Source organism: Odocoileus virginianus, chromosome 19 (assembly GCF_023699985.2).
Source record: "Odocoileus virginianus isolate 20LAN1187 ecotype Illinois chromosome 19, Ovbor_1.2, whole genome shotgun sequence".
In the NCBI taxonomy this organism is placed as follows: Eukaryota; Metazoa; Chordata; class Mammalia; order Artiodactyla; family Cervidae; genus Odocoileus; species Odocoileus virginianus.
In genome coordinates, this window is record NC_069692.1 from 2287385 (window position 1) to 2311050 (window position 23666).

A 23666-nucleotide genomic window follows, 5' to 3' on the forward strand; every position below is an offset into this window, starting at 1 on the left:
GTATGTCTAAAAGTTCTCAGTTCACATACTCTTGAAGCCTAGCTTGAACGGTTTTGAGCATTACCTTGCTAGCTTGTGAAATCAGCGCAATTGTGCGGTAGTTTGAATATTCTTTGGCATTGCCCTTCTTTGGGTTGGAATGAAAACTGACCTTTTCCACTCCTGCGGCCACTGCTGTGTTTTCCAAATTTGCTGACATATTAAATGTAGCACTTTCACAGCATCATCTTTTAGGATTTGAAATAGCTCAGCTGGAATTCCATCACCTCCTTGTTCGTAGTGATGCTTCCTAAAGCCCATTTGAAGTCACACTCTAGGATGTCTCACTCCAGGTGAGTGACTATACCATAACAGTTATCCAGGTCTTTAACATCTTTTTGTACAGTTCTTCTGTGTATTCCTGCCACCTATTCTTAATCTTTTCTGTTTCTGTTAGGTCTTTACCATTTCTGTCCTTTATTGTACCCATCTTTGTGTGAAATGTTCCCTTGGTAACTTGGTAACTCTAATTTTCTTGAAGAGATCTCTAATCTTTCCCATTCTATTGTTTTCCTCTACTTCTTTGCATTCTTTGTACTTAAGGAGGCTTTCTTATCTCTCCTTGCTATTCTTTAGAACTCTGCACTCAGATGGGTATATCTTTTCTTTTCTGCTTTGCCTTTCTCTTGTCTTCTTTTCTCAGCTATGTCCATCTTGTTCACTGTAGTATCTTCAGCACCCTGCCTTCAGGCATAAATCTCTCTGCTCTCTGCCTTTGGCCTCATGTTGCGCTGTCATCGTCTATCTCTAAAGTCAGGAATCTTGGTATCATCAGAGACATCTTCCTCTTCGTCACATTGACTTTGTCCAAATCCTACCAAGTGTTGTTGTTGTTGTTTAGTTGCTCGGTCATGTCCAACTCCTAGTGATCCCATGGACTGTGTCCTGCTAGGCTCCTCTATCCATGGGATTGCCCATGCAAGAGTCCTGGATGGATTGCCATACCAATGGTGTACTGATAAATAATTAGCCACTATCTTTTCAAGGGGTGAAAATCCATACTCAGTGTTTGCCAGTATTCATAGTGCAAATAAAGACTCCTACCATGACCAGTTTCAGACTGCCAACATGACATCCCCCAACAGGGACGTGCATAAGTGTCTTTCAGGACCTGGTCCACAAACACTCCTCGTGCATGGATGCTTCCAGTGCTCTGTGACAACCTAGAGGGGTGGGATGGGAGGGAGGTGGGAGGGAGGTTCAGGACGGAGGGGACATGTGTCTACCTGTGGCTGGTTCGTGTTGATGTGTGGCAGAGGCCAACACAATACTGAAGAGCAATTGTCCTCCAATAATTGTATTTTGTTCTTTACTTCCCAATATTGTGCGATTAAAATCTTTGATTAAAGAAAGAAAAAAGTCTTTCACATCGTTGTACATAGCAGACCCTGAGGCAAAAGCTTATCTGCTACTCCGGGAACCAGGAGGGAAAGGAAAAGAGGAGTGAGACAGTGATAACATAAAGATGCCTCCCCAAGCTGGCCAGCACTTGCCGATCAATCAACTGCTCATCTCAAGGCACCATGTTTAGCAACCACACTGTCTCCAGATGGTCGGTGAGGTTGGGAGCCTGTGGGTGAATGGAGAAAAACGCATGCTATCTCCTAAGAGATTCACCACAAAGTACTTCCCTGCACTTCCAGTGCACTCATCTGTGGGCTGAGGGTGGGTCATGGTGCTTCTCACACCACAGCAGCAACAGAAAATCCTGGGGCAGGAAGAACAGACACTGTGACACAGCCATGAGGCAAGGAGCTATGAGTTCATGTCTCCCATATTGGGTCAAAGCTTGTGAAGAGCCGATCTGAGAGACAGGTGAGCCTAAGAAGGCCTGAGATGATGCTTGAGAAGCGTCTGAGCCTGCTTTGCATACCAGGTATGAATACCACCGGACATTTGCTCTTCTTTTGATGGACTCTGCATTACTTACAACACTGGTACAGATATTCCCAAGTGTCCCCTGATGCTCACACCAGGCAGGAATCTCTCCAGAGTCTGTCCCTCTCACTCTCTAATGAGTAGAAGAGAAACCTCACTGTGTCATGAGGAAGACATTTTCAATTTTACAAGGTGATACCAAACTGTCTCCCTATGTTTGTGCCACTTTGAGTAAGAGTTCCTTTGATTCCAAATCTTCATTCATACTCTGTATTGCCTGACTTTTTATTTTTGTCAGTTGGCTTTGGGAATGAAATAGTATCTCATTGTGGTTTTAATTTGTGTATCTCAGATTACTGTTGAGGTTAAGTATCTTTTCATACATTTGGGGTCTTTTCTGCTTCCTCTTCTAGAATATGGGAGGTATGCCTTTTCTTGTTGGTTTAGAGCAGTTCTATTGAAGTTTCGGATGTCAATTCTTTGGCATTCTATTACTCTTCCAATACATTCTCTCAGTTTGTGGCTTTTTTTTCTTATTCTCTAAATGGTACCCTTTAATGAGCACACATTCTTAATTTTAATGCTGTTCAATCATCAGCCTTTAACTCCATGCTTTATAGAGTTTTTTGTCTTACTTTAAAAATCCTTCATTATCTTCAGTTCAGTTCAGTTCAGTTTAGTTCAGTCGCTCAGTCATGTCCAACTCTTTGCAACCCCATGAATTGCAGCACGCCAGGCCTCCATGCCCATCACCAACTCCGGGAGTTTACTCAAACTCATGTCCATCAAGTTGGTGAAGCCATCCCGCCATCTCATCCTCTGTTGTCCCCTTCTCCTCCTGCCCCCAATCCCTCCCAGCATCAGGGTCTTTTCCAATGAGTCAACTCTTTGCATGATGTGGCCAAAGTATTGGAGTTTGGCCAATGGACTGGTTGGATCTCCTTGCAGTCCAAGCGACTCTTCTTCTCCAACACCACAGTTCAAAAGCATCAATTCTTCAGCATTCAGCTTTCTTCACAGTCCAACTCTCACATCCATACATGACACTGGAAAAACCATAGCCTTGACTAGACAGACCTTTGTTGGCAAAGTAATGTCTCTGCTTTTTAATATGCTATCTAGGTTGGTCATAACTTTCCTTCCAAAGAGTAGGCATCTTTTAATTCCATGGCTGCAATCACCATCTGCAGTGATTTTAGAGCCCAAAAAAATTAAGTCTGACAAGGTTTCCACTGTTTCCCCATCTATTTGCCATGAAGTGATGGGACCAGATGCCATGATCTTAGTTTTCTGAATGTTGAGCTTTAAGCCAACTTTTTCACTCTCCTCTTTCACTTTCATCAAGAGGCTTTTTAATTCTTTTTCACTTTCTGCCATAAGGGTGGTGTCATCTGCATATCTGAGGTTATTGATATTTCTCCCAACAATCTTGATTCCAGCTTGTGCATCTTCCAGCCCAGTGTTTCTCATGATGTACTCTGCATTTAAGTTAAATAAGCAGGGTGACAATACACAGCCTTGATGTACTCCTTTTCTTGTTTGGAACCAATCTGTTGTTCCATGTCCAGTTCTAACTGTTGCTTCTTGACCTGCATATAGGTTTCTCAAGAGGCAGGTCGGGTGGTCTGGTATGCCCATCTCTTTCAGAATTTTCCACAGTTTATTGTGATCCACACAGTCAAAGGCTTTGGCATAGTCAATAAAGAAAAAATAGATGTTTTTCTGGAACTCTCTTGCTTTTTTCAGTGATCCAGCAGATATTGGCAATTTGATCTCTGGTTCCTCTGCCTTTTCTAAAACTGGCTTGAACATCTGGAAGTTCACAGTTCACGTATTGCTGAAGCCTGGCTTGGAGAATTTTGAGCATTACTTTACTAGTGTGTGAGATGAGTGCAATTGTGCGGTAGTTTGAGCATTCGTTGGGATTCATTATCTTAGAGGCATAAAAATATTCCACTCTATTGCCTTATAAAAGATGTACATGTGTGCATGAGTGCTCAGTCACTTTGGTCATGTGTGACTCTTTGTGACCCCAAGGACTGTAGCCCTCCAGGCTCCTCTGTCCATGGGATTCTCCAGGCAAAAATACTGGACTGGGTTGCCATGCCCACCTCCAGGGGATCTTACTGACCCAGGAATCAAACCCTTGTCTCCTGTGGCTCCTGCATTGCAGGCATATTCTTTATCACTGAGCCACCAGGGAAGTCCCATAAAAGATGTAGAGTTTTATTTTCCATTTTTACTCCACAAAAAATTTATTGTCTATGTATATGTGTGTGAAGCAGGAAAACAGTTTCTTTTAAAAAATAATTATGGATCATCAATTGTTTCAGCATCATTCAGTGGATAGTATCCTCTTTTCTCTCTGGTCTGTGATGCCTCTTCTGTCATGAACATGGATTTGTTTGTTTGCTTGTTTTAATTTATTTTTAAATTGAAGGATAATTGCTTTATAGAATTTTGTTGTTTTCTGTCAAACCTCACCCTGAATCAGCCATAGGTATACATATACCCCCTCCCTTTTGAACCTCCCTCCCATTTCCCTCTCCATCCCACCCCTCTAGGTTGATACAGAGCCCCTGTTTGAGTTTCCTGAGCCACACAGCAAATTCCCATTGGCTATCTATTTTACATGTGATCATGTAAGTTTCCATGTTATTCTCTCCATACATCTCACCCTCTCCTCCTCTCTCCCCACATCCTGAACATGGGTTTGTTAATTTTATTACACCTGAGATGGTACCACATTGCTTTATTTATTACAAATTTATAATAATCTTGAAATTTTGTAACAAAGCTTCCCTGGCATTTTTCTCTTGCTACAGGAGAGTCTAAGCTATTCTTGACCCTCCACTCCTTCATAATATGTCTAAAATTAGATCACTAAGTACCACTGAGATTGGATTGGAGTTGTGTTAAATCTGTAGATCAATTTGGGGAAAAATTGATACCCTTATAATGTTAAGCCTTTCTATCCAGAAACATGGAGTGTCTCTCCTGTTATTAGTACCTTATAATAAAGTTGCATAATTATACCGTAAAGGGCTTCCTCACCACGGACTTATCCCTAGTTACTTGGTATTAACTGTAATCTTGTAAATGGCTCTCATATTGCAGTTTTTGTGTAGAAAAGTAATTGGCTTTATATCCCTTAGCTTTGCTGAACAATCTTAATTATGAAAATTCACTAGCAATTCTTTGGAGTTTTCTGCTTAAAAATTATATCATTTTCGAATAACAAAAACTAAAAATCTCCCTTTTCAGTCTTTGTATCTTTTCTTTCTTTATATTATCTTATTGTCTTTCATGGGCCATCCACTATAGCCTATGTTTATTTCCTTTATATTCTATATAAAGAGAAATGGTGATTGCATACACTATATACCTTGATATTACATATATCTTGATACTGATCTGGAAGGGAATGCTTTCATAGTTCACCATTAAGAATGGAGTTTGTTTTAGATTCTGTGCTTGTTTTGTTTTTGAAAATTTGCTACATCAAGTTTTAAAAAGTTCCTTTCTATTCCTAAGAGTTTTAACCATGGATAAATACATATATATATCATGAACTTCTTCTGTACCTACTGAGATTATCAAATGTTTTTTCTCTTTTAATTCATTAATGTGAAAAATTACCTTAATCAATTTCAAATATTAAACCAACCTGATATTCCTGAGATATATATGACTTGGTCATCGTCTTTTTTCACATTCTGCTGGATTCCATTTGCTAATATTTTATTTCATGTTATTACATTCATATTCATAAGTGAGATTGGACCATGATTTTTTTTTCTCATACTTTTCTTGTCAGATTTTGTAAGAGTTTGTGTGAAAATAGAGTTATTTTTTCCATGAATGTTTGATAGAACTCTTAGGTGAAGAGTTATATTTACGAGAAGATATTTGGCTACTGACTCAGTTTTTTAAAGATTATAATAACTCTTCTGTCTCTGATTACATTCATTTTGTATAATAAATTTGTAATTTGCATATTTCTAGAATTTATCCATTTCATCAAAATTTCAAATTTATTGACAAAACATTGTTAAGTTTCTCATGCCATTAGGAAGCATAGTGATGTCCTCCTTTTCAATCTTGATAGTAATTAGCTGTACCTTCTCTTTCTCATGTTTTTGTTTCTGTTATTAGTATTTTCAAAGGAAAAATTTTTTGCTTTTATTTGGCTTATTCTTCTCTTTTTTGTTATCTTTTCTTTTATATTTTATTAATTCCTACTCTTATCTTTATTCTTGTACTTTCTTTGAATTTATTTTGTTTTGTTAAATTCTTGAGATAGATGCTTAGCTCATTAATATTTAGCTTTTTTCTTTTTCTAAAATAAGCATTTTAATGAGCTAAATTAACCTTTCAAGTACTGATTTAGCTATATCTCACAAGTTTTATTATGTAGAGTTTTAATCACTTGATAAAGATATTTTTAATACCCAGCATGATTTTTTCATTAACTCATAGGTTAATTTTTTTACTTATAGGTTACTTATAAGAATTTTTTTTCAATTTTCAAACATAAGGATTTTCTATTTGTTTTTTAAAACTGCTTTATAACTCACCTCTCTGTTGGATTGAGAACATAGTGTACATGCATTACAGTCCAATGTATAGTCAATATTTGTATATTTGTATATGTTCTTCCCAAGATATAAAGAAGGTTTATTTTTATAATGGTCCATATATATCCATTGGTTAAGTTTACTTATGTTTTCAATCCTCTATCTTTATTGATTTTTAATCTGCTGCTCTATCAATTACCAAGAAAGATCTCTTAAGATCCACCTATTATTATTGTTGATTTTACATTCTTTATTGTTCTTTAAACTGTTGCTTTATATATTTCAAGGGTATATTATTTAGTATGTAAAATTATAATTTGCTACATCTTTCTGATGACTTTTAAACTTTTATCATTATGTTGTGACTATCTTCATCTTTGTAATGCTTCCTGCCAAGGAAGGAACCTTGTCCATGGGTGTGCTGGAACTGGCCCACACTGATTTACAGGCACTAATTGTTCACATCTCTCTGGGTTCTGTGGCTTGAAATCAGTCATGGAGGAGTACATGTATTTTATGACACATAAAAACTGGCAAATGCTACAAATCAGGCCTTCTCAACCAGCCCCAAGGCCTGGGGGGTTACCAACAGGCCTCTGATCTAATATGATATTAATATAGCTAAACCAAATTTCCTTTGATTACTATTTGCATAATGTAACTTTTTTCATCTTTTTAATTTCAACTTCCCCATATCTCTTTTTTAAATATGTCTGTTAAAAGTATATAGTGGGGTATTTTTTAAATGTAGTCTTACCATCTTTGTCTTTTAACAGAATCTTTTTTGTCCTTTTATACTTAATGTGTCCCAAATATTGCATGGGACATACTTATACTAAAAAAAAATAATAATAATTACATAGTTGTTTATTGAAAATTCAAGTTTGACTGGTGTCCTATATTTTATTCGCTAAATCAGACAATCCTATTCCTAGCCTTAAACTTCAAAATAGAATAACAGCCAACAATATGCCAGGCCTTCTGCAAAATCCTGACATCTAGTTTCTCATTTGATCTTCAAAACAAAACAGAGCTAAATAACATGCAAACATTAATACAAAACTATGGTGGGATTATAGTTATGCCTTTTGTAGGTTAGAAAGTTAAAGCTTGTAGAGATTATTTTCCCAAGTTCAGGAAACAATTTAGGAAAGCAGAACTATCTTAACTGCAACTTCAGCCCCATAGGTACTCAAACTGCAGTTCACCTTTCTTCTCTTCAAGAACTGTGATAGGTTTTTATGCATAAGAGGGGAGAGATGGATGGGATGGGATGGTTGGAGGCAGATCCAAAAAGAAGGGGCTATATGTATGCGTATAGTTGATTCCCATCATTATATAGCAGAAACTAATATGACATTGTAAAGCAATTATACTCCAATTAAAAATTTAAAAATAAGAGAAAAAATGGATTACACAAACACAAAAAAAAAGGCAGAGATTTATAGCTGTTTAAACTGTTTAATCTTTCTCCAACTCTCCTTGAGTAGCTACAGTATCATTCTTTTGTGGCAATATATGCAAGAACACTACACATGCAAGTCTCTTTACTCAGAACTCCCAGTGTACTCTAAGATCAGGCTTACGTATGAGCACTAAAATTTAAGAGGAGTTGTTTCATAGTTTGCAATATTAGAATCACAAGCAACAAAAAGATTCAGAGAATAAAGATGCTGGGCTAAATTAGAGGCATTTCTGATATGAGTACTTCAGGCATGGTTAAACTCTACTGAGATAAATATGCCCCAATAGATAGCAGCCCTGGGGATCTCAGGGAGAAACACACCAGCGCAGCTGGAACCAGAAGAAAGTGGGTATTTTGCACATGTCATTAATGTGTCCCCTAAGCAGATCTATGTTCCTGCCTGCGATATTTTCTCAGTGCACTCCCAGCTTCTGAAGTTAGCTTCTTCTTAATTTGGGGGAATTTTTTTTATAGGCTCTTGGTAGATCTTCGTGATTTGCTGCTACTTGTCTTGTGAATGACCTGGTACGGTCTCAGCAAAATCCTTTGGTCTCTGTATCATTCAAACTTCTGTCCAGCCAGGCTAGAAAAATGCTCTGAATACTGTCACATCCCATAAACATTTGTGAGATACAATTGCAACTCATCATGCACAGATCTCAGATTAACTCGTAAAATTCTATTCTGATTCTCTTATTCATAATCTGTGTATTTATTTAAGCTCCACATTCTGAAACCTATGGAGATGATGCCCTAAAAGTTTTTGTGATGGGTCAGTGACTGGGAAGAAGTAAGAGTTTGTGGTGGTGGTTTAGTTGCTAAGTCGTGTCCAACTCTTGCAACCCCTTGGACTGTAGCTCACCAGACTCCTCTATCCACAGGATTTTCCAGGCAAGAATCCCAGAGTGGGTTGTCATTTCCTTCTCCAGGGGATCCTCCTGGCCCATGAATCAATCCCAGTCTCCTGCACTGCAGGCAAATTCTTTACTGACTGACCTACCAGGGAAGCCAGGAGAGGTTAATGTAAGAAAAAGATGATTGTTGTTCAGTCGCTCAGTCATGTCCAACTCTTTGAGACCCCGTGAACTGCAGCATGCCAGGCTTCCAGGCTTCCCTGTCCTTCACCATCTCCCAGAGCTTGCTCAAACTCATGTCCATTGAGTCAGCGATGCCGTCCAACCATCAGGGGGCCAAGACAGCATCCCCTGTTATCCCCTTCTCAAATGGTTTAACAGGGTTAGTCCTATGTGGATATGGAGAAGGTACCTGTCTACCCAGGGTAATTTGAGGGGTAGCTAAACATCTAGCTGGGGAAATTACTGCTTTCTTTTTGTCAGTGCCTGAAAAGAAGCCTTAACCAAGCTGACCAGCAACTTCAACAAAATCGTTCTCACCTCAGTTTCACATCCCTTTTACTTCAACCTGACCTCAGCCCCACTCAACCAACCCCACTCACCGTTTTCCAAGGAAATACAGTTTACAGTTAATCACAGCTTATAGAAATACCCAACTCTTCTCACTTGCAAGGCCGGCTTATTTGAAGGAGAAAGGATTTTGCTGACTTTGCTTGTGTATTCATGTGAAAATCATTTACAATCTTTCGCATTTTCAACTTTTCTGCTAAAATGCTCAAGTAAATTTAGCACCGCACGAAGAAGCTAAGTGTTGATCCCGTGGCTTCTCACAACCTCTGAAACACTCCTGCAAACCCTGAAGGGCACTTGAGAGTTCAGGGCATCCCGTGGTCCTGAACTGCGGCAGAAACAGCGCCTCTGGGACTGGCAGGCGGCTGGGAATGGCCTTGGTCAAGAGGCTCCGTTGTGAAGCGCTTCCTTGGCTTAGATGAAGGCAGCGTGAGCCATCTCCAAGCTACGCCGTGACGAGCACCTCAGCTGTGCTGCCCTGCTTTCTCAGGACACAGAAAGCCAGTCTTTTCTTGAATGCTCCTTCCCCTCGAAACATCCTCCTCGAAGGGAGTGGGGAGCAAGCACCCATTTATGTCCAGGGGACAGTGAAGGACCCTGCCCTCCTGGACTCCTGCATCTTTACTCCCTGAAAAAGGCGAAAGTGTTAGCCGTTCAGTCGTGTCTGACTCTTTTCGACCCCATGGATAGTAGCCTGCCAGGCTCCTCTGTCCATTGTCCTAGGATCCATCCTTGTCCTAGGATACCCTAGCAAGAATACTGGAGTGGGCTGCCGTTTCCTTCTCCAGGGGATCTTCCCCACCCAGGGATCAAACTCTGGTCTCCCACACTGCAGGCAGATTCTTTACTGTCTGACCCACCTGCCAGACCTGAAGACCTCAGGACCCCAGCTGGTCACAGGGCATCCCCCTCCCAGGACACAAAAGACACCACTCCATTTCTCGTTTCTTATTTTTTTAATCGGTACTTAACATTTTTATAGATCTTTTCCAGTTCTTCCAAGTATATGAATACGTAATTATTTTGTAAAAATCAGATCAGCAAAATACATTTTCAAACCATCATTCTTAATGTTTGCCCAGAAGTCAAATGAACTTTTTTTTTTAACTTGGTAGGCATTTTTTTAATTTAGCTTATTTTTTTTACTGAAGTAGAGTTGATTTGCAACATTGTGTTAATTTCTGCTATACAGTAAAGTGATTCAGTTATACATATATACATACTTTTACAAATTCTTTTTCATTATGATTTATAACAGATTATTGAATATAGTTCCCTGAACTATCCAGCAGGGATTCTGTTGTTCACCCCTCTTTTTTCTACTTCTCCCTTCAATTTCAGTTCTGTTTCTGCCCTCTTACCAAGCTGCATATGCCCTCAGCAAAATTTCCCAGCATCTCACCTATAGATTCTGTCCTTTCTCTCTTTTTTTTTTCTCAGTTCAGTGAGATGGAAGAGGAGCTCAGTACAAATGTATCCATATGAGTATACAAGAGAACAGAAGATAGCAACTGTTGTGTCCTGCAGTGGTTTTCCCAGGTCCTAATCCTTTCCTCCTGATGTAGCAAACGCAGTGGCCAAAGCTGGATTTTGCAATGTGCAGAAAAATAATGCAACTGCTCCGATTCTTTGAGAGGAGGAAGCACTGACTTTCACCCTCAGCGGGGAAAAGTGCAGTTGAACAAGGCTAGTGCTGGAGGCAAGGAAGGCTGTGATGGCTTCCAAGCTCCCAAAGCTTCAGAGAGGACAATGGTGTGGCATCCACCAGCTGCATCACTGATAATCACGGTGCATGCTGACTCTCAAGGGCTTCCCATGTGCTCAATGGGTAAAGACTATGCCTGCAATACAGGAAATCCAGGTTAGATCTCCATGTCAGGAAGATCCCTTAGAGTAGGAAATGGCAACCCACTCCAGTATTCTTGCTTGGAAAATTTCATTGACAGAGGATCCTGGTGGGCTACAATCCACGGAGTCGCAAAAAGTCACATACAACTGAGTGAATGAGCACATGTTTATTCCCTTCACATTTCCCTAGAGAAAATCACTGGAATTGTCCTTAATCCCTATGGTCCTTCTTTGTATCATTTACTCCAACACACTTGCACTGGGGTTGTCATGGTGGAAGTTCAGTGGGAACTACACATAAGGAGAGAGATGGTAAAGCAGAAGGTAGGAGCTCTTGTGATCTCTGCTTGATCATGCAGAAGACAGTGTGCTTAAAATCCATTCCATTTTCTGGAACAGCATTAAACAAGGTGTTCAGTACATCTGTGTAATTTTTGAGGCATGTTCAGGTATGTTAAGCATGATGTACATTTAGTTGCCCTTGCTCTTTGAAGAAAAACAATTTCAAGTGGGTAATTGAGCATTTCCTCTAATGGAGGGGGCGGACTGGGATATAACAGATCACAAGCAAGCTGAGCGTTTGCAGAAAGGCCACAACTGCTTACTCTTTTTTGTTAAAGTCTGTCTGGAAAGCATATGTGAAATTAAATTATTATTTTTTAAGACTTCCAGTTACTGATTTGGTCCTGGAGTGTTATCTGCTTTCTCTCTGTGGAGTCCTGTTCTTCAAATGGAGATTTTTATTCTGTAGGATTCCAGTAACTTTTGTCTCCACTCCTGTTAATTCGTTCATTAGGCATTGAAATGCTTTCCCTTAGGAAAACATAATGGGTTCACTAAGTGCTTTTACCAGCCCAGCTGCTGTTACTCTCATAACGATGCCACAAACACCACATTCTCCTCTTCTTACAGTCTATTACTGTCACTATATGTGTACGGTAATCCTAGATTATAAACCTGCAAGGTTAGATGGAGAGAAAGTATTTCTCTAGAAAAGAGTGTCTGGTCTGAACAGGTTAGTAAGGATCCATGTGAATACATAACCTAGAAAGAGGCAGATTCATGGGCAAGGCTGAGCCCTGAAATGGAAAACTTGTAAGCAATCTATGCATGTGTGTGTGTGTGTGTGTGTGTGTGTGTGTGTGTACTAATTTGTGTCTGACTCTTTGTGACCCCATGGACTCCACCCTGCCAGGATCTTATGTCCATGAAACTCCAGGCAAGAATACTAGAATGGGTTGCCATGCCTTCCTCCAAGGGATCTTCCCAACCGGGGATCAAACCCACGTCTCCAGCATCTCCTGCATTGACAGGTAGATTCTTTACCACTGAGGCACCTGGGAATCCCAAGCCACCTATGACTAGAGGCCAAGTCTGGTACATGAACAAAAAAAAATAAACTCTTCAGTGATGTGATATGGAGAAGGTTTCCAGGATGCCAGTCAAAATCAAGGAACCAACCTAGAGCCTAACGTACTGAAGGGCTAGCCTTCACGAAAACTAGTGGGCACGTTCAGGCAGCGCCCAGACAATCTAATTTTCAAACAATAAATGAAGGGTCAAAAGCCCAGTATTTCAGAGCGGCCTCTCCACCCCAGCTAGATTTGACTTTTTCTTAGGGTAATGTAATGTTGGAATTCAGCATTTGAATCCAGTGGTTGTTTCATTAATTTCCTTTTCTGCACATTTAGACATTTCCAAATTTGTCATTGCTACCCTGGGTGGCACAATCTGGGTCAGTCCCAGGATTGAGTGTCTCAGTTCAGTTCAGTTTACTTGCTCAGTCATGTCCGACTCTTTGTGACCGCATGGACTGCAGCACGCCAGGCCTCCATGCCCATCACCAACTCCCAGAGTCCACCCAAACCCATGTCCATTGAGTCAGTGATGCCATCTAACCATCTCATCCTCTGTCATCCCCTTCTCCTCCTGCCCTCAATCTTCCCCAGCATCAGGGTCTTTTCAAACGAGTCAGCTCTTCGCATCAGGTGGCCAAAGTATTGGAGTTTCAGCTTCAACATCAGTCCTTCCAATGAACACCCAGGAGTGATCTCCCTAAGGATGGACTGGATGGATCTTGCAGTCCAAGGGACTCTCAAGAGTCTTCTCCAACACCACAGTTCAAAAGCATCAATTCTTCAGCACTCAGCTTTCTTTATAGTCCAACTCTCACATCCATACATGACTATTGGAAAAACCATAGCTTTGACTACATGGACTTTTGTTGGCAAAGTAATGTCTCTGCTTTTTAATATGCTGTCTAGGTTGATCATAACTTTCCTTCCAAGAAGTAAACATCTTTTAATTTCATGGCTGCAATCGCTATCTGCAGTGATTTTAGAGCCCAAAAAACTAAAGTTAGCCACTGTTTCCACTCTTTCCCCATCTATTTGCCATGAAGTGATAGGACCAGATGCCATGATCTTAGTTTTTTGAATGTTGAGTTTTAAGCCAACTTTTTCACTCTGCTCTTTCACTTTCATCAAGAGGCTCTTTAGTTCTTCTTCACTTTCTGTCATAGGGGTGGTGTCATCTGCATATCTGAGGTTATTGATATTTCTCCCAGCAAACTTGATTCCAGCTTGTGCTTCATCCAGCCCAGCATTTCTCATGATGTACTCTGCATATAAGTTAAATAAGCAGGGTGACAATATACAGCCTTGATGTACTCTTTTTCCTATTGGGAACCAGTCTGTTGTTCCATGTCCAGTTCTAACTGTTGCTTCCTGACCTGCATATAGATTTCTCAAGAGGAAGGTCAGGTGGTTTGGTACTCCCATCTCTTTCAGAATTTTCCAGTTTATTGTGATCCACACAGTCAAAGGCTTTGGCATAGTCAATAAAGCAAAAATAGATGTTTTTCTGGAACTCTCTTGCTTTTTAAATGATCCAGCAAATGTTGGCAATTTGGTCTCTGGTTCCTCTGCCTTTTCTAAAACCAGCTTGAACATCTGGAAGTTCACAGTTCACATATTGCTGAAGCCTGGCTTGGAGAATTTTGAGCATTACTTTGCTAGTGTGTGAGATGAATGAAGTTGTGCAGTAGTTTGAGCATTTCTTGACATTACCTTTCTTAGGGATTGGAATGAAAACTGAACTTTGCCAGTCCTGTGGCCACTGCTGAGTTTTACAAATTTGCTGGCATATTGAGAGCAGCACTTTCACAGCAACATCTTTTAGGATTTGAAATAGGTTAACTGGAATTCCGTCACCTCCACTAGCTTTGTTTGTAGTGATGCTTCCTAAGGCCCACTTGACTTCACATTCCAGAATGTCTGGCTCTAAAGAAACATAATTTAATCCGCAACTTAAAACTTCGGTGTCATGTCGACCACCTTCTTCAGTCTGCTGAAAGATGTCTCCTGTGGACTCGTGGTTCTCCTTCCCACCACCTAAATATTTCCCATCCGCCAGGCGTTTCAGGAGTACCTCCCAGCTCAGTGAGAGTCTATTTCAGCATATTAAGTCTCAACCCTTCCTCAAATGATCTGCTTTTCTGCAAAATCACAACCCTCACCGTCAACAGATGTCAGTACTCAACAGGTACAATCCCAAAGTCAAAGAACTGAATATTTCATTATCCAATGGTCAGCTTTCCTTATATTATGTGTTGGATAGTGACACCTTCTGGTAAAGTAACGCAAGAACATGTTAAATACACGGGGCTCCATCGGGGCCTCTTCCCTAATAGCTCAGCTGGTAAAGAATCCGTCAGCAATGCAGGAATCCCCAGTTGGATCCCTAGGTCCAGAAGATCCCCTGGAGAAAGGATAGACTACCCAGTCCAGTATTCTTGGGCTTCTCTGCTAGCTCAGACAGTAAAGAATCCACCTGCAATGCGGGAAACCTGGGTTCCAGCCCTGGGTTGGGAAGATCCCCTGTTGAAGGGGATGGCAACCCACTCCAGCATTCTTGCCTGGAGAATCCGACGGACAGAGGAGCCTGGCGGGCTACAGAGCATGGGGTCGCAAAGAGTCGGACACAACTGAGCAGTTTTTGCCTTTACTTTTTCACTTATGAGCACATGGCAAACAAAATTTTTTTTTAATCAGAAAGTAAAAAGAAGGAAGGGAAAAAGAGGGAATGAAGTGGGGAAATGTCGATAGCTTTGCACGTGATGTCACGAGAATCCTCTGTCACTCATGTACAACCTTGCTTTTGTCAGGAAAAGAAGTAAAAACAGGTTTTTCAAAGAGTTTTGCTGAAAGTGCAAATAGAAAAATGGAGGGAAAGTGGTATCAAGAAAGAATCTTTTAAGTAGAAGGAGAAGATAACAGAATGTCTACAGGCTACAAGGAATGATCCAGTAGAAAGAGGAAAAAATGATCCAGTAGGTGAACAAGGCGCATTTCTGGATGAATGTCCTTGAGAGGTGAAAAGGCGCATTTCTGGATGAATGTCCTTGAGAGGTGAAAAGGCTGGGATCCAGAGCGTAAGTAAAGGAGCTGGCCTTAGACAGGAGCACAGACCAGTCATCAGACACAGAAGGGAAAGTGTGAGTATTTGAGGGCAGATGCAGCCAGTGAGCTGATGCAGTGCTAGAAATCCAAAGAGTTATCTCCTCCTGCTCTCAAAAAAAAAAAAAAAAAATGTGAAGCAAGGTCATCAGCTGAGACTGAGAATTGGCAAGAAGTGCGGGAAATCTGAGAAAAGTTGTGTATAGTTCTCCAAGAGAAAGAGAAACTCAATGGGCCAGAGAAATGTAATGTGATATTATTTAAGGATCATAAATTTAAAGTGAGTCCTAATGGTTGTTTTTCTCCAGCCAAGTTCAGCTACAAGGGTGCAAGTGAGGAGAAGGCAAAGAGCAGGGTTTAACCCTGGTTATGGTTTTGCCTATCAAGTACAACAATTGGAGGGGGGGTAGGTAAGAGAGTGGAGGGCTAGTCCTCCTAAAGAGCCAGGCAATATTAATTTCCTTTCCGATAACAGCCGTGTTTTTAATGACTCAGTTTCCTGTTTGTTTACTCTTGGATAAATTGAAAGATTCTGGGGATGATGATTTTACTAAATTATAATTTGTGTATAAGCCATCTCCTTTCTGTTCTTTTGGTTTTCTTTCCTTTGTAAAAAAAAAAGGAAATTTTTTAATTTGTCTTTTCACTTAGGATATTATCTTTAATAAAAACCTCTGATATTCGACACTGTGGAAAGGAGTAGATGTTTCAAAGAAAGATTGCAATAGTGTAGGTTGACAGGACATATGAAGCTATTTTTCATAGTCTAATGGTTTATAAAACAAATTAACTAATGCCCATATGTAAAAGACTCACTATTTCTACAGGAATTTTTCACTAGTTCTCTTAATGGCTATGTATTGCATATCTGCTGTGTACAAAACACTGTGCTAGGCAAGCACTGAGGTGACTTGGGGAGAGGATAGGATTATAACACACAGGAATTGGCAGTCTAAAAGTTCTAGGTATTTGCAAATCCAAAGGTATTTGCAGTCTAAAGTCATTTATTTAGAGCAAATTATTGTGCAAGGCAGGACAAAGCAAGCACTACACACAAGTTCCATGACAGTTGGTCACCTAATTTACCTTTACCTACCACAGCGGACCTGAAACGCAATAGAAACCTAGTGAATACAGTAAATCAGTAAATAAAGTAATAAGGTAAATAAAATAAAGTAAATCAGTAATAAAGATCTGAGCCAGGCTAGAGGGGGCTGGAGGAACCAACACATGAATTCTGAGATGTGAGAAAACTTAGGGGAGAAGGAGAGCCGGACCTTGAAGGAAAAATAGGAGGCCAAGAAAAAAGGGGGGAAGAAAAGAGCCCTTCTCTGCGAAGACACAAGCCTGAGATGTACGAGCGGCATGGAAGCGCAGGGATGCATGGGGCATGCGCAGTCTAGTCTGCGGCCCGCGAGGCAGTACCACGAAAGGACGTCAGCAAGGCAGGGAGACAGCAGCGAAATCCGTGGTCTATCGGATGAGTTTTTATTGAGCACTTAACACTGTGCCCAACACTGTAGCTCATTTAATATCACAGAAACCCTGTAAGCCTGCCACCAAGTCTCCATTTTACGGTGAGAAAATTCAGAGGTCAATTGCATACCTCTAATGCAGCTGGTCAGTCACAGAGCCAGGGCCGCGGGCACCGCTGCGGCTATTAATTAAAACATTTTGAATAGTGGAGTGCCATGTGGTTTGCATTGCTGCTACATTTTTCTTTCACAAATAATGGACATTTTCAAGTTAAATTTAAAAGTTAAGCGCCATGAATATGAGCTGTTTCTCCTCCCTGGCGGCTCAATCTGCCTGCGACGCAGGAGACACAGGTTCGATCCCTGGGTTGGGAAGATCCCCTGGAGAAGGGAATGGTAACCCACTTCAGTATTCTTGCCCAGAAAATCCCATGGACAGAGAAGCCTGGCGGGCTACGGGCCACAGTCACAAGAGTCCCACACACTTAGCTACTAAATCGCCACCACCACCTCTGTACTTAGAAGTTCTGAATAGGTAAGTATATTAATTTCCACTACCCTTCATTCAGCGAAGAGGTTCCCTTGTGGCTCAGCTGGTAAAGAATCCGCCTGCAGTGCAGGAGACCTGGTTTTGATCCCTGGGTTGGGAAGATCCCCTGGAGAAGGGAAAGGCTACCCACTCCAGTATTCTGGCCTGGAGAATTCCATCGACTGTATAGTTCATGCAGTCACAAAGAGTCAGACACAACTGAGTGAATTTCACTTTCATTCAGTGATATGACTATTTCCTAAAACTACTGGCTTATGGATTGTTTTCTTTATGATTAATCTACAATATAATATAGCTCAGTTGCATTTATTGTTATCCAAATGCATATTTCACTAAATTTTTCTAATACTCTGAAAAACATAGAGCTTTTTTTTGTGTGTGTTTTTAAGGAAATCACTTTGCCTTTCTCTTTGTAACTTTGAACTTCATCCAGAGACAGTTGTTGATGACAGCCAATTCATCATCAAACATGTTATACTTATGTTTTGTCACTATTTTAGAGAATTATTTTCTGCCTCAAAAAATTTTCTGATCTATTAAATGCACTCCCTTTTTATAGCAAGTCTTTCAACTCTCAATTCATTCTCATTAAATTTTTACCCCATACCTTCCAAATTCTTATATAAACTAAAACTATCAACTCATAAAAATGTATCCAGAGAACCAGAGTTCAGTTCAACATTACAATTTATGCAACACTGGAGGACAGCATCTAATGTGATCTAGTTATTTATCCAAGAGTGCTTTCATTAGCTCCAATAAATATCAGCTCTTTTTACCTCCTCTAAGTCTGTAACATTCCATGTTTCAGTTCTTACATATATTTTGTTTTTATTTGAAATCCTTGGGAAAGACACAGACTTCATCAATGTAGCCTGTCTTGTAAATATTCTTGAACCCAGATAACCTTAAGCCTCTTTTCTCAAAAGTCTTGCCCACATTTTCTCTAGAGGTGACATGGGATGGGGCACCCTGCTCAAATGAGAGTTTTACCATAGTGGGTCCCCCGTGGTTGGCTTCGTGTGATCTGCAGAAACACAGAAGGCTGAGGAATCTGATACTTAGGTGATGCAAGAAACCGAAGAAAGGTAGAGGATGTTTTATCGTAAAGTAAAAAATTGTCTAATATAAAGAAAATACAAGGAACTGCTGTGGAGGCATCTGTAACTTGGTCTTTGCTAGAGCAGAGGGCAGAAGTAGAACTAACGTGTGCAAGCTACTGGAAAATAATTTTCAGCTCAAAGGAAAGAATTATCTAAGTAGACATTCAAAAATGGAACTAGGTGTTTCCTTGAGGAGGGAGGCAGCCGTTTGAGGAGTACCTGCATCAGGTCTCCTCCCACAAGGAGATCTGAAAAACTGGGTGACGGTATAATTTATTTTCCAAGTAAGGACACATTTGAGAATGAAAGGACATCAGCAAGAAATCAGGAGACCCGAAGCCCACCAAGTCCCACACCCTCCTAGTTCACCTCATTGTTGACCACTAGCGATGTGGATTTACGGACACATGGAGGTTTATGAAAGATCAGCCCTGGTAGGGAAGGGGAATTGGTCAGATAACATGAGAATTCTGGGAAACTGGGAAATCTGTGATCTTCTCATCTCTCCTTCTGTTTCCACCCTGATAAGATGAAGTCCAAAGTCATAGATCTAGCGGGATCTCTGTGAGCAAGCCTGGATACGAGAAAAGTATTTAAATCCAAAGGGATCTGATTAGGAAAAATTCCAGGATGGGGGCATTGTTCCCAGAGCCAGGGTGGAAATACTGTTCCCAAGCCAAGCCATTCAGAGGGTTCTACCAGAGCATAACAAGCAAGTAAGAACAGACCAACCCTAAAGGGCCAAATACTTTGGAGGTGGCTCAGGTGAGAGCAAGACCAGCCTAAGAGCAGGGCCCCCACTGCAGGCAGGCGCTGTGCAAGGATGGGGAATGCAGGAGTGTGGGCACACGAGCTCCCGAGTGGGCTCTGTGCTCACCACCCCAGCGAGGCTTAGAATTATCCGATGATGCACATTTTTTTCTCTTCCATTCTTAGCGGCGATTGAAATACGATTACCAAACTTCGTGAATGTTGAAAAGAGTTTGTTGAAAGTTAACATTCCTAAACTAAAATTCCCATCTTACCAACTGCAGTGGCCACTCCTGGCTGTGTATTCAGCTTCTAGAATCCCCCTCGGGCAGCTTTTGCCCTGATGTGGAATGGGCACCTTCCGCTCTGCCGTGCAGCCCCCCTGACAGAGGGAATGCTGACCCCCACCTCCAGTTAGAATGAGCCACTCTGGAACATCCCAGTTCCCTGCCCAGGACAACTCGGCTCAAGCTAATAGTGCAGCATATCCCCATTGGCAGCTGGTATTCATCCAAGCACGTGGCGTGGATCAGCTAGACTGTAGGGAAAGGCTATTTTTCAACATGAACAGGGTAAGCACATTCAATTTGGTGGAAGCTGGCCTACAGACAAAGTCCCACGTGAGGGAATGGAGCAGAGAAAATGAGAGGGTAGTAGAAAGGCAATCGGTTTCATTGCACCAGGCAGCTCTTAGCTTTTAGCTTCCTTTCACATGGAGTAATAACTTCCTTATTGTTTAAGCCAATGTGAAGAGGGTTCTCCTGACTCTTCAGCTGAAGGTCTCCTTACAGATCCACGAAACAGTGGTTCCCAAACCTGTCCGCATCTTGGAATCACCTGGAGACCTTCAGAAGCCGCTGATCCCCGTATTCCAATCAGAGATTACGCTCTATTGCTCTGGTGCATGCCTGGGTGAGCAGACGAGTCTCTAAGAATGGGTCACTCTGCAAGACTGGCAGTGTCCTCTGAGCCTCCTCAATGTCAGAGAATGTGTTCCTATCCAGACCCGTCAGTCCACCCACCCCACCCCAGTGAAGGAGGGGTTTATATGTTTTGTGGCAAGATTTGAGTTGCTCTGCAGCTACGTGCTTACATTTCTGCTTGATCCCCTCGTCTGGACCATATTTCAGAAGCTAAGGGGTGGAGTGCCTTCTTTAGTAAAATGAGAGCATCAGTCTTTGTAAGTCGTATGCTGGAGGTCTCCAGGGGCCAGAGTAAGTGGTCCCAGGTCATCAGTAATTCATCTCTTAAACAGTAGACTGGCTAAAAGGAAGGAGGTGGAATGGGAGAGGAAGAATGGAGATGTGACCACACTGTTGACATGATCTGACAGGTCTGGACCCCAGTACCTAACTGGGTGGTAAACAGAGATATAAAATAGTATCTGTTCCATCTATATAGTGGGGTTTCCCCAGTGGCTCAGCGGTAAAGAATCTGCCTACAGTGCAGGAGGTACGGGAGACGTGGGTTCGATCCCTAGGTTGGGTAGATTCCCCTGGAGATGGGCATGGCAACCCACTCCAGTATTCTTGCCTGGAGAAGCCCATGGACAGAGGGGCCCAGTGGGCTACAGTCCATAGGATCGCTAAGAGTCTGAAAGACTGAAGTGACTTAGCATGCATACACATCTACATAGTAGAGTGATAGGAAATAATACATATGGAAGAAAACTCATAATAAAATAGTGCTCTGTGCATGTAAGGTACTTTTATGAGAGGCCCACAAAGTTACAAATGAACTCCAGACCTCACCCTACCAGGCACCGTGGTGGCGGCCGGATGAATGGCTCTGGGAGTTTAATCCTCTGCCAACACCCTCTCTTTGGCCTGTCCTCCATCCCTTCTCTAATCATCTTTCATAACATATCAAGCGTGCTCTGTAAATGAAATTCTAACGCCTCAAATCACTTTCAACTGCATTGCCACCTCCAGAGCCCTGCCCACACAGAAATCCTAGGGCTGCCGCTAATGGGCAGGGAGGTTGTTTGGTTGCATTATTTTCCCCTTGGTTTTTAGAAGCACTCCACTTCCTCATCGAGAGCACACCTCTGAGTACCACAATGCTATATCATTCCCTACTCGAATTATAATGTCTATCAAAAGAGGCATCTCTCGGGAAGCTTGAGTGCTAAGTGGGGAGTGATTTTTAGAGAGATGTGTGGGAAATGGTTTCAATATTTGGCAGTTCCTAAAGGCAGGATGATTCGAGACTTTTTTTTAAAAATACACTTGATCAGCTCATTCTGCTATTCCCTGATTTCTAAAAGTGCTTTATCATTGGAATTTTGCATTTGCATTAAAATGAAATTTCCATAAGCCACAGGATCAGTTTTTAGTTTTCTCTATCTGTTTATCGTATGCTTCACCTATAACACACAAATGTATATGTTCACCAGGAAATCAGTCTTTTTTAAATCAAAATATAGTTAATTTATAGTGTTTCATGTATACAGCAGTGATTCAGTTATACACATACATATATTCTTTTTCAGATTTTTTTCATTATAGGTTATTATAAGATACTAAATATAGCTCCCTATGTTATATAGTGGGCTTTCCTGGTGGCTCAGATGGTAAAGAATCCACCTACAATGTGGGAGACCTGGGTTGGGAAGATCTCCTGCAGGAGGGCATGACAACCCACTCCAGTGTTCCTGCCTGGAGAATCCCCATGGGCAAAGGAGCCTGACAGGCTACAGTCCACATGGGGTTGCAAAGAGTCAGACAAGACTGAGTGACTAAGCATGTGTTATATAGTAGACCTTGTTTATCTATTTTATATGTAGTAGTGTGTACCTGTTAATCCCAGATTTCCTATTTATCCCTCTCCCCTCCTTTTCCCTTTGGTAACCATAGGTTTGTTTTCTATGTCTGTGAATCTGTTTCTGTTTTGTAAATAAATTCATCTGTATCATTTTCTCAGATTCCACATATAAGCAATATTATATGATATTTATCTTTGTGTGACTTATTTCACTTAGTATGATAATTTCTAGGTCCATCCATGTTGGTGCAAATAGCACTGTTTTATTCTTTTTTATGGCTGAGTACTATTATCAGGAAATCAATCTTTCTTTTACAGATCTCTCCATTAAAATATACGGTTCTGAGATTAAAGACATAGATAATGCCCCAAGAATTGAAGCAACCAAAAATACCGCAAAAACGTACAAAGTGTCAACCATGAGACGAATGTTCGATTTGGCAAAGCATCGAACCAAAAGATCAGCATTTTTCCCAACTGGGGTTAAAGTCTGTCCACAGGAATCCATGGAACAGATTTTAGCCAGTCTTCAAGCTTATTATAGATTGAGAGGTAAGGAAAGAGATGTAGCCTGTTCAGATTTCCCCTCTTTGTCTCTTCTCTTTCATGCATACCTAGGTTGTCTTCAGCCCAGGACTTCAGTCTCTGCTTTAGTCACAAGAGTTATACAAAAGCAGCCAACTGAACTGAGAGTTGTGAATAATAAACCTTTGAAACTATGGTAGGTCTGTGTTTGTATGTCTTAAATCCATGTCCTCTGCAACACAGAACCGTCAGGGCATTTAACAAGCCACCAGAAAGACTTCGCATGCGGGTTTCAACTCTTCATTTTATTTCTGCCAAAGCCCAATACTGAATTCGAATGTTGTTATTATGAAGAAGCACAAGAACGATTGCAACATCAAGAAACTAAGCAAACTGATTTATGACTTAAGATCTCACTTTTCAAAAACCCCCTTACAATCCTGATCCTCCCTTCCTTCTTGGTAAGGTGCAGTTGTTTATTGCTGATTCAGCAAAAAGGCCTGAAGCTGGGAAATCTAGAGGCACAAATTAGCAGTGGTTACCAAGATAAATGCAGAGGTGTTAATGGGATTTACAACACCATTACCGTGGCTTCCAGCAGAGTTACAGCGCAATTTTTACCCCAAGCCAGTATCACAGGACTGTTACAGCACTCCCAGAAATCATGATGGAGTTCAGTCACACCACAACCATCAGCGGCTGTCCTTGTCATTTTTAAAACGGAAGAATCTTTGGTAGCTTCTATTACATCCCCAGGACTTCCCTGCTGGCTCAGTGGTAAAGAATCTGCCTGCCCATGCAGGAGACTCAAG

At 41.1% G+C, this 23666-nt stretch overlaps 1 protein-coding gene across 1 annotated transcript in view; it reads left to right on the plus strand.

Annotated features, from left to right (window-relative positions):
- Positions 1 to 23666, plus strand: part of IMPG1 (interphotoreceptor matrix proteoglycan 1) — a 167134-nt gene that overhangs the window by 33932 nt on the left and 109536 nt on the right. The window contains 2 exon segments of the mRNA XM_070480762.1: positions 20308 to 20478; positions 22648 to 22881. Coding sequence (XP_070336863.1) covers positions 20308 to 20478; positions 22648 to 22881 — 405 coding nt within the window.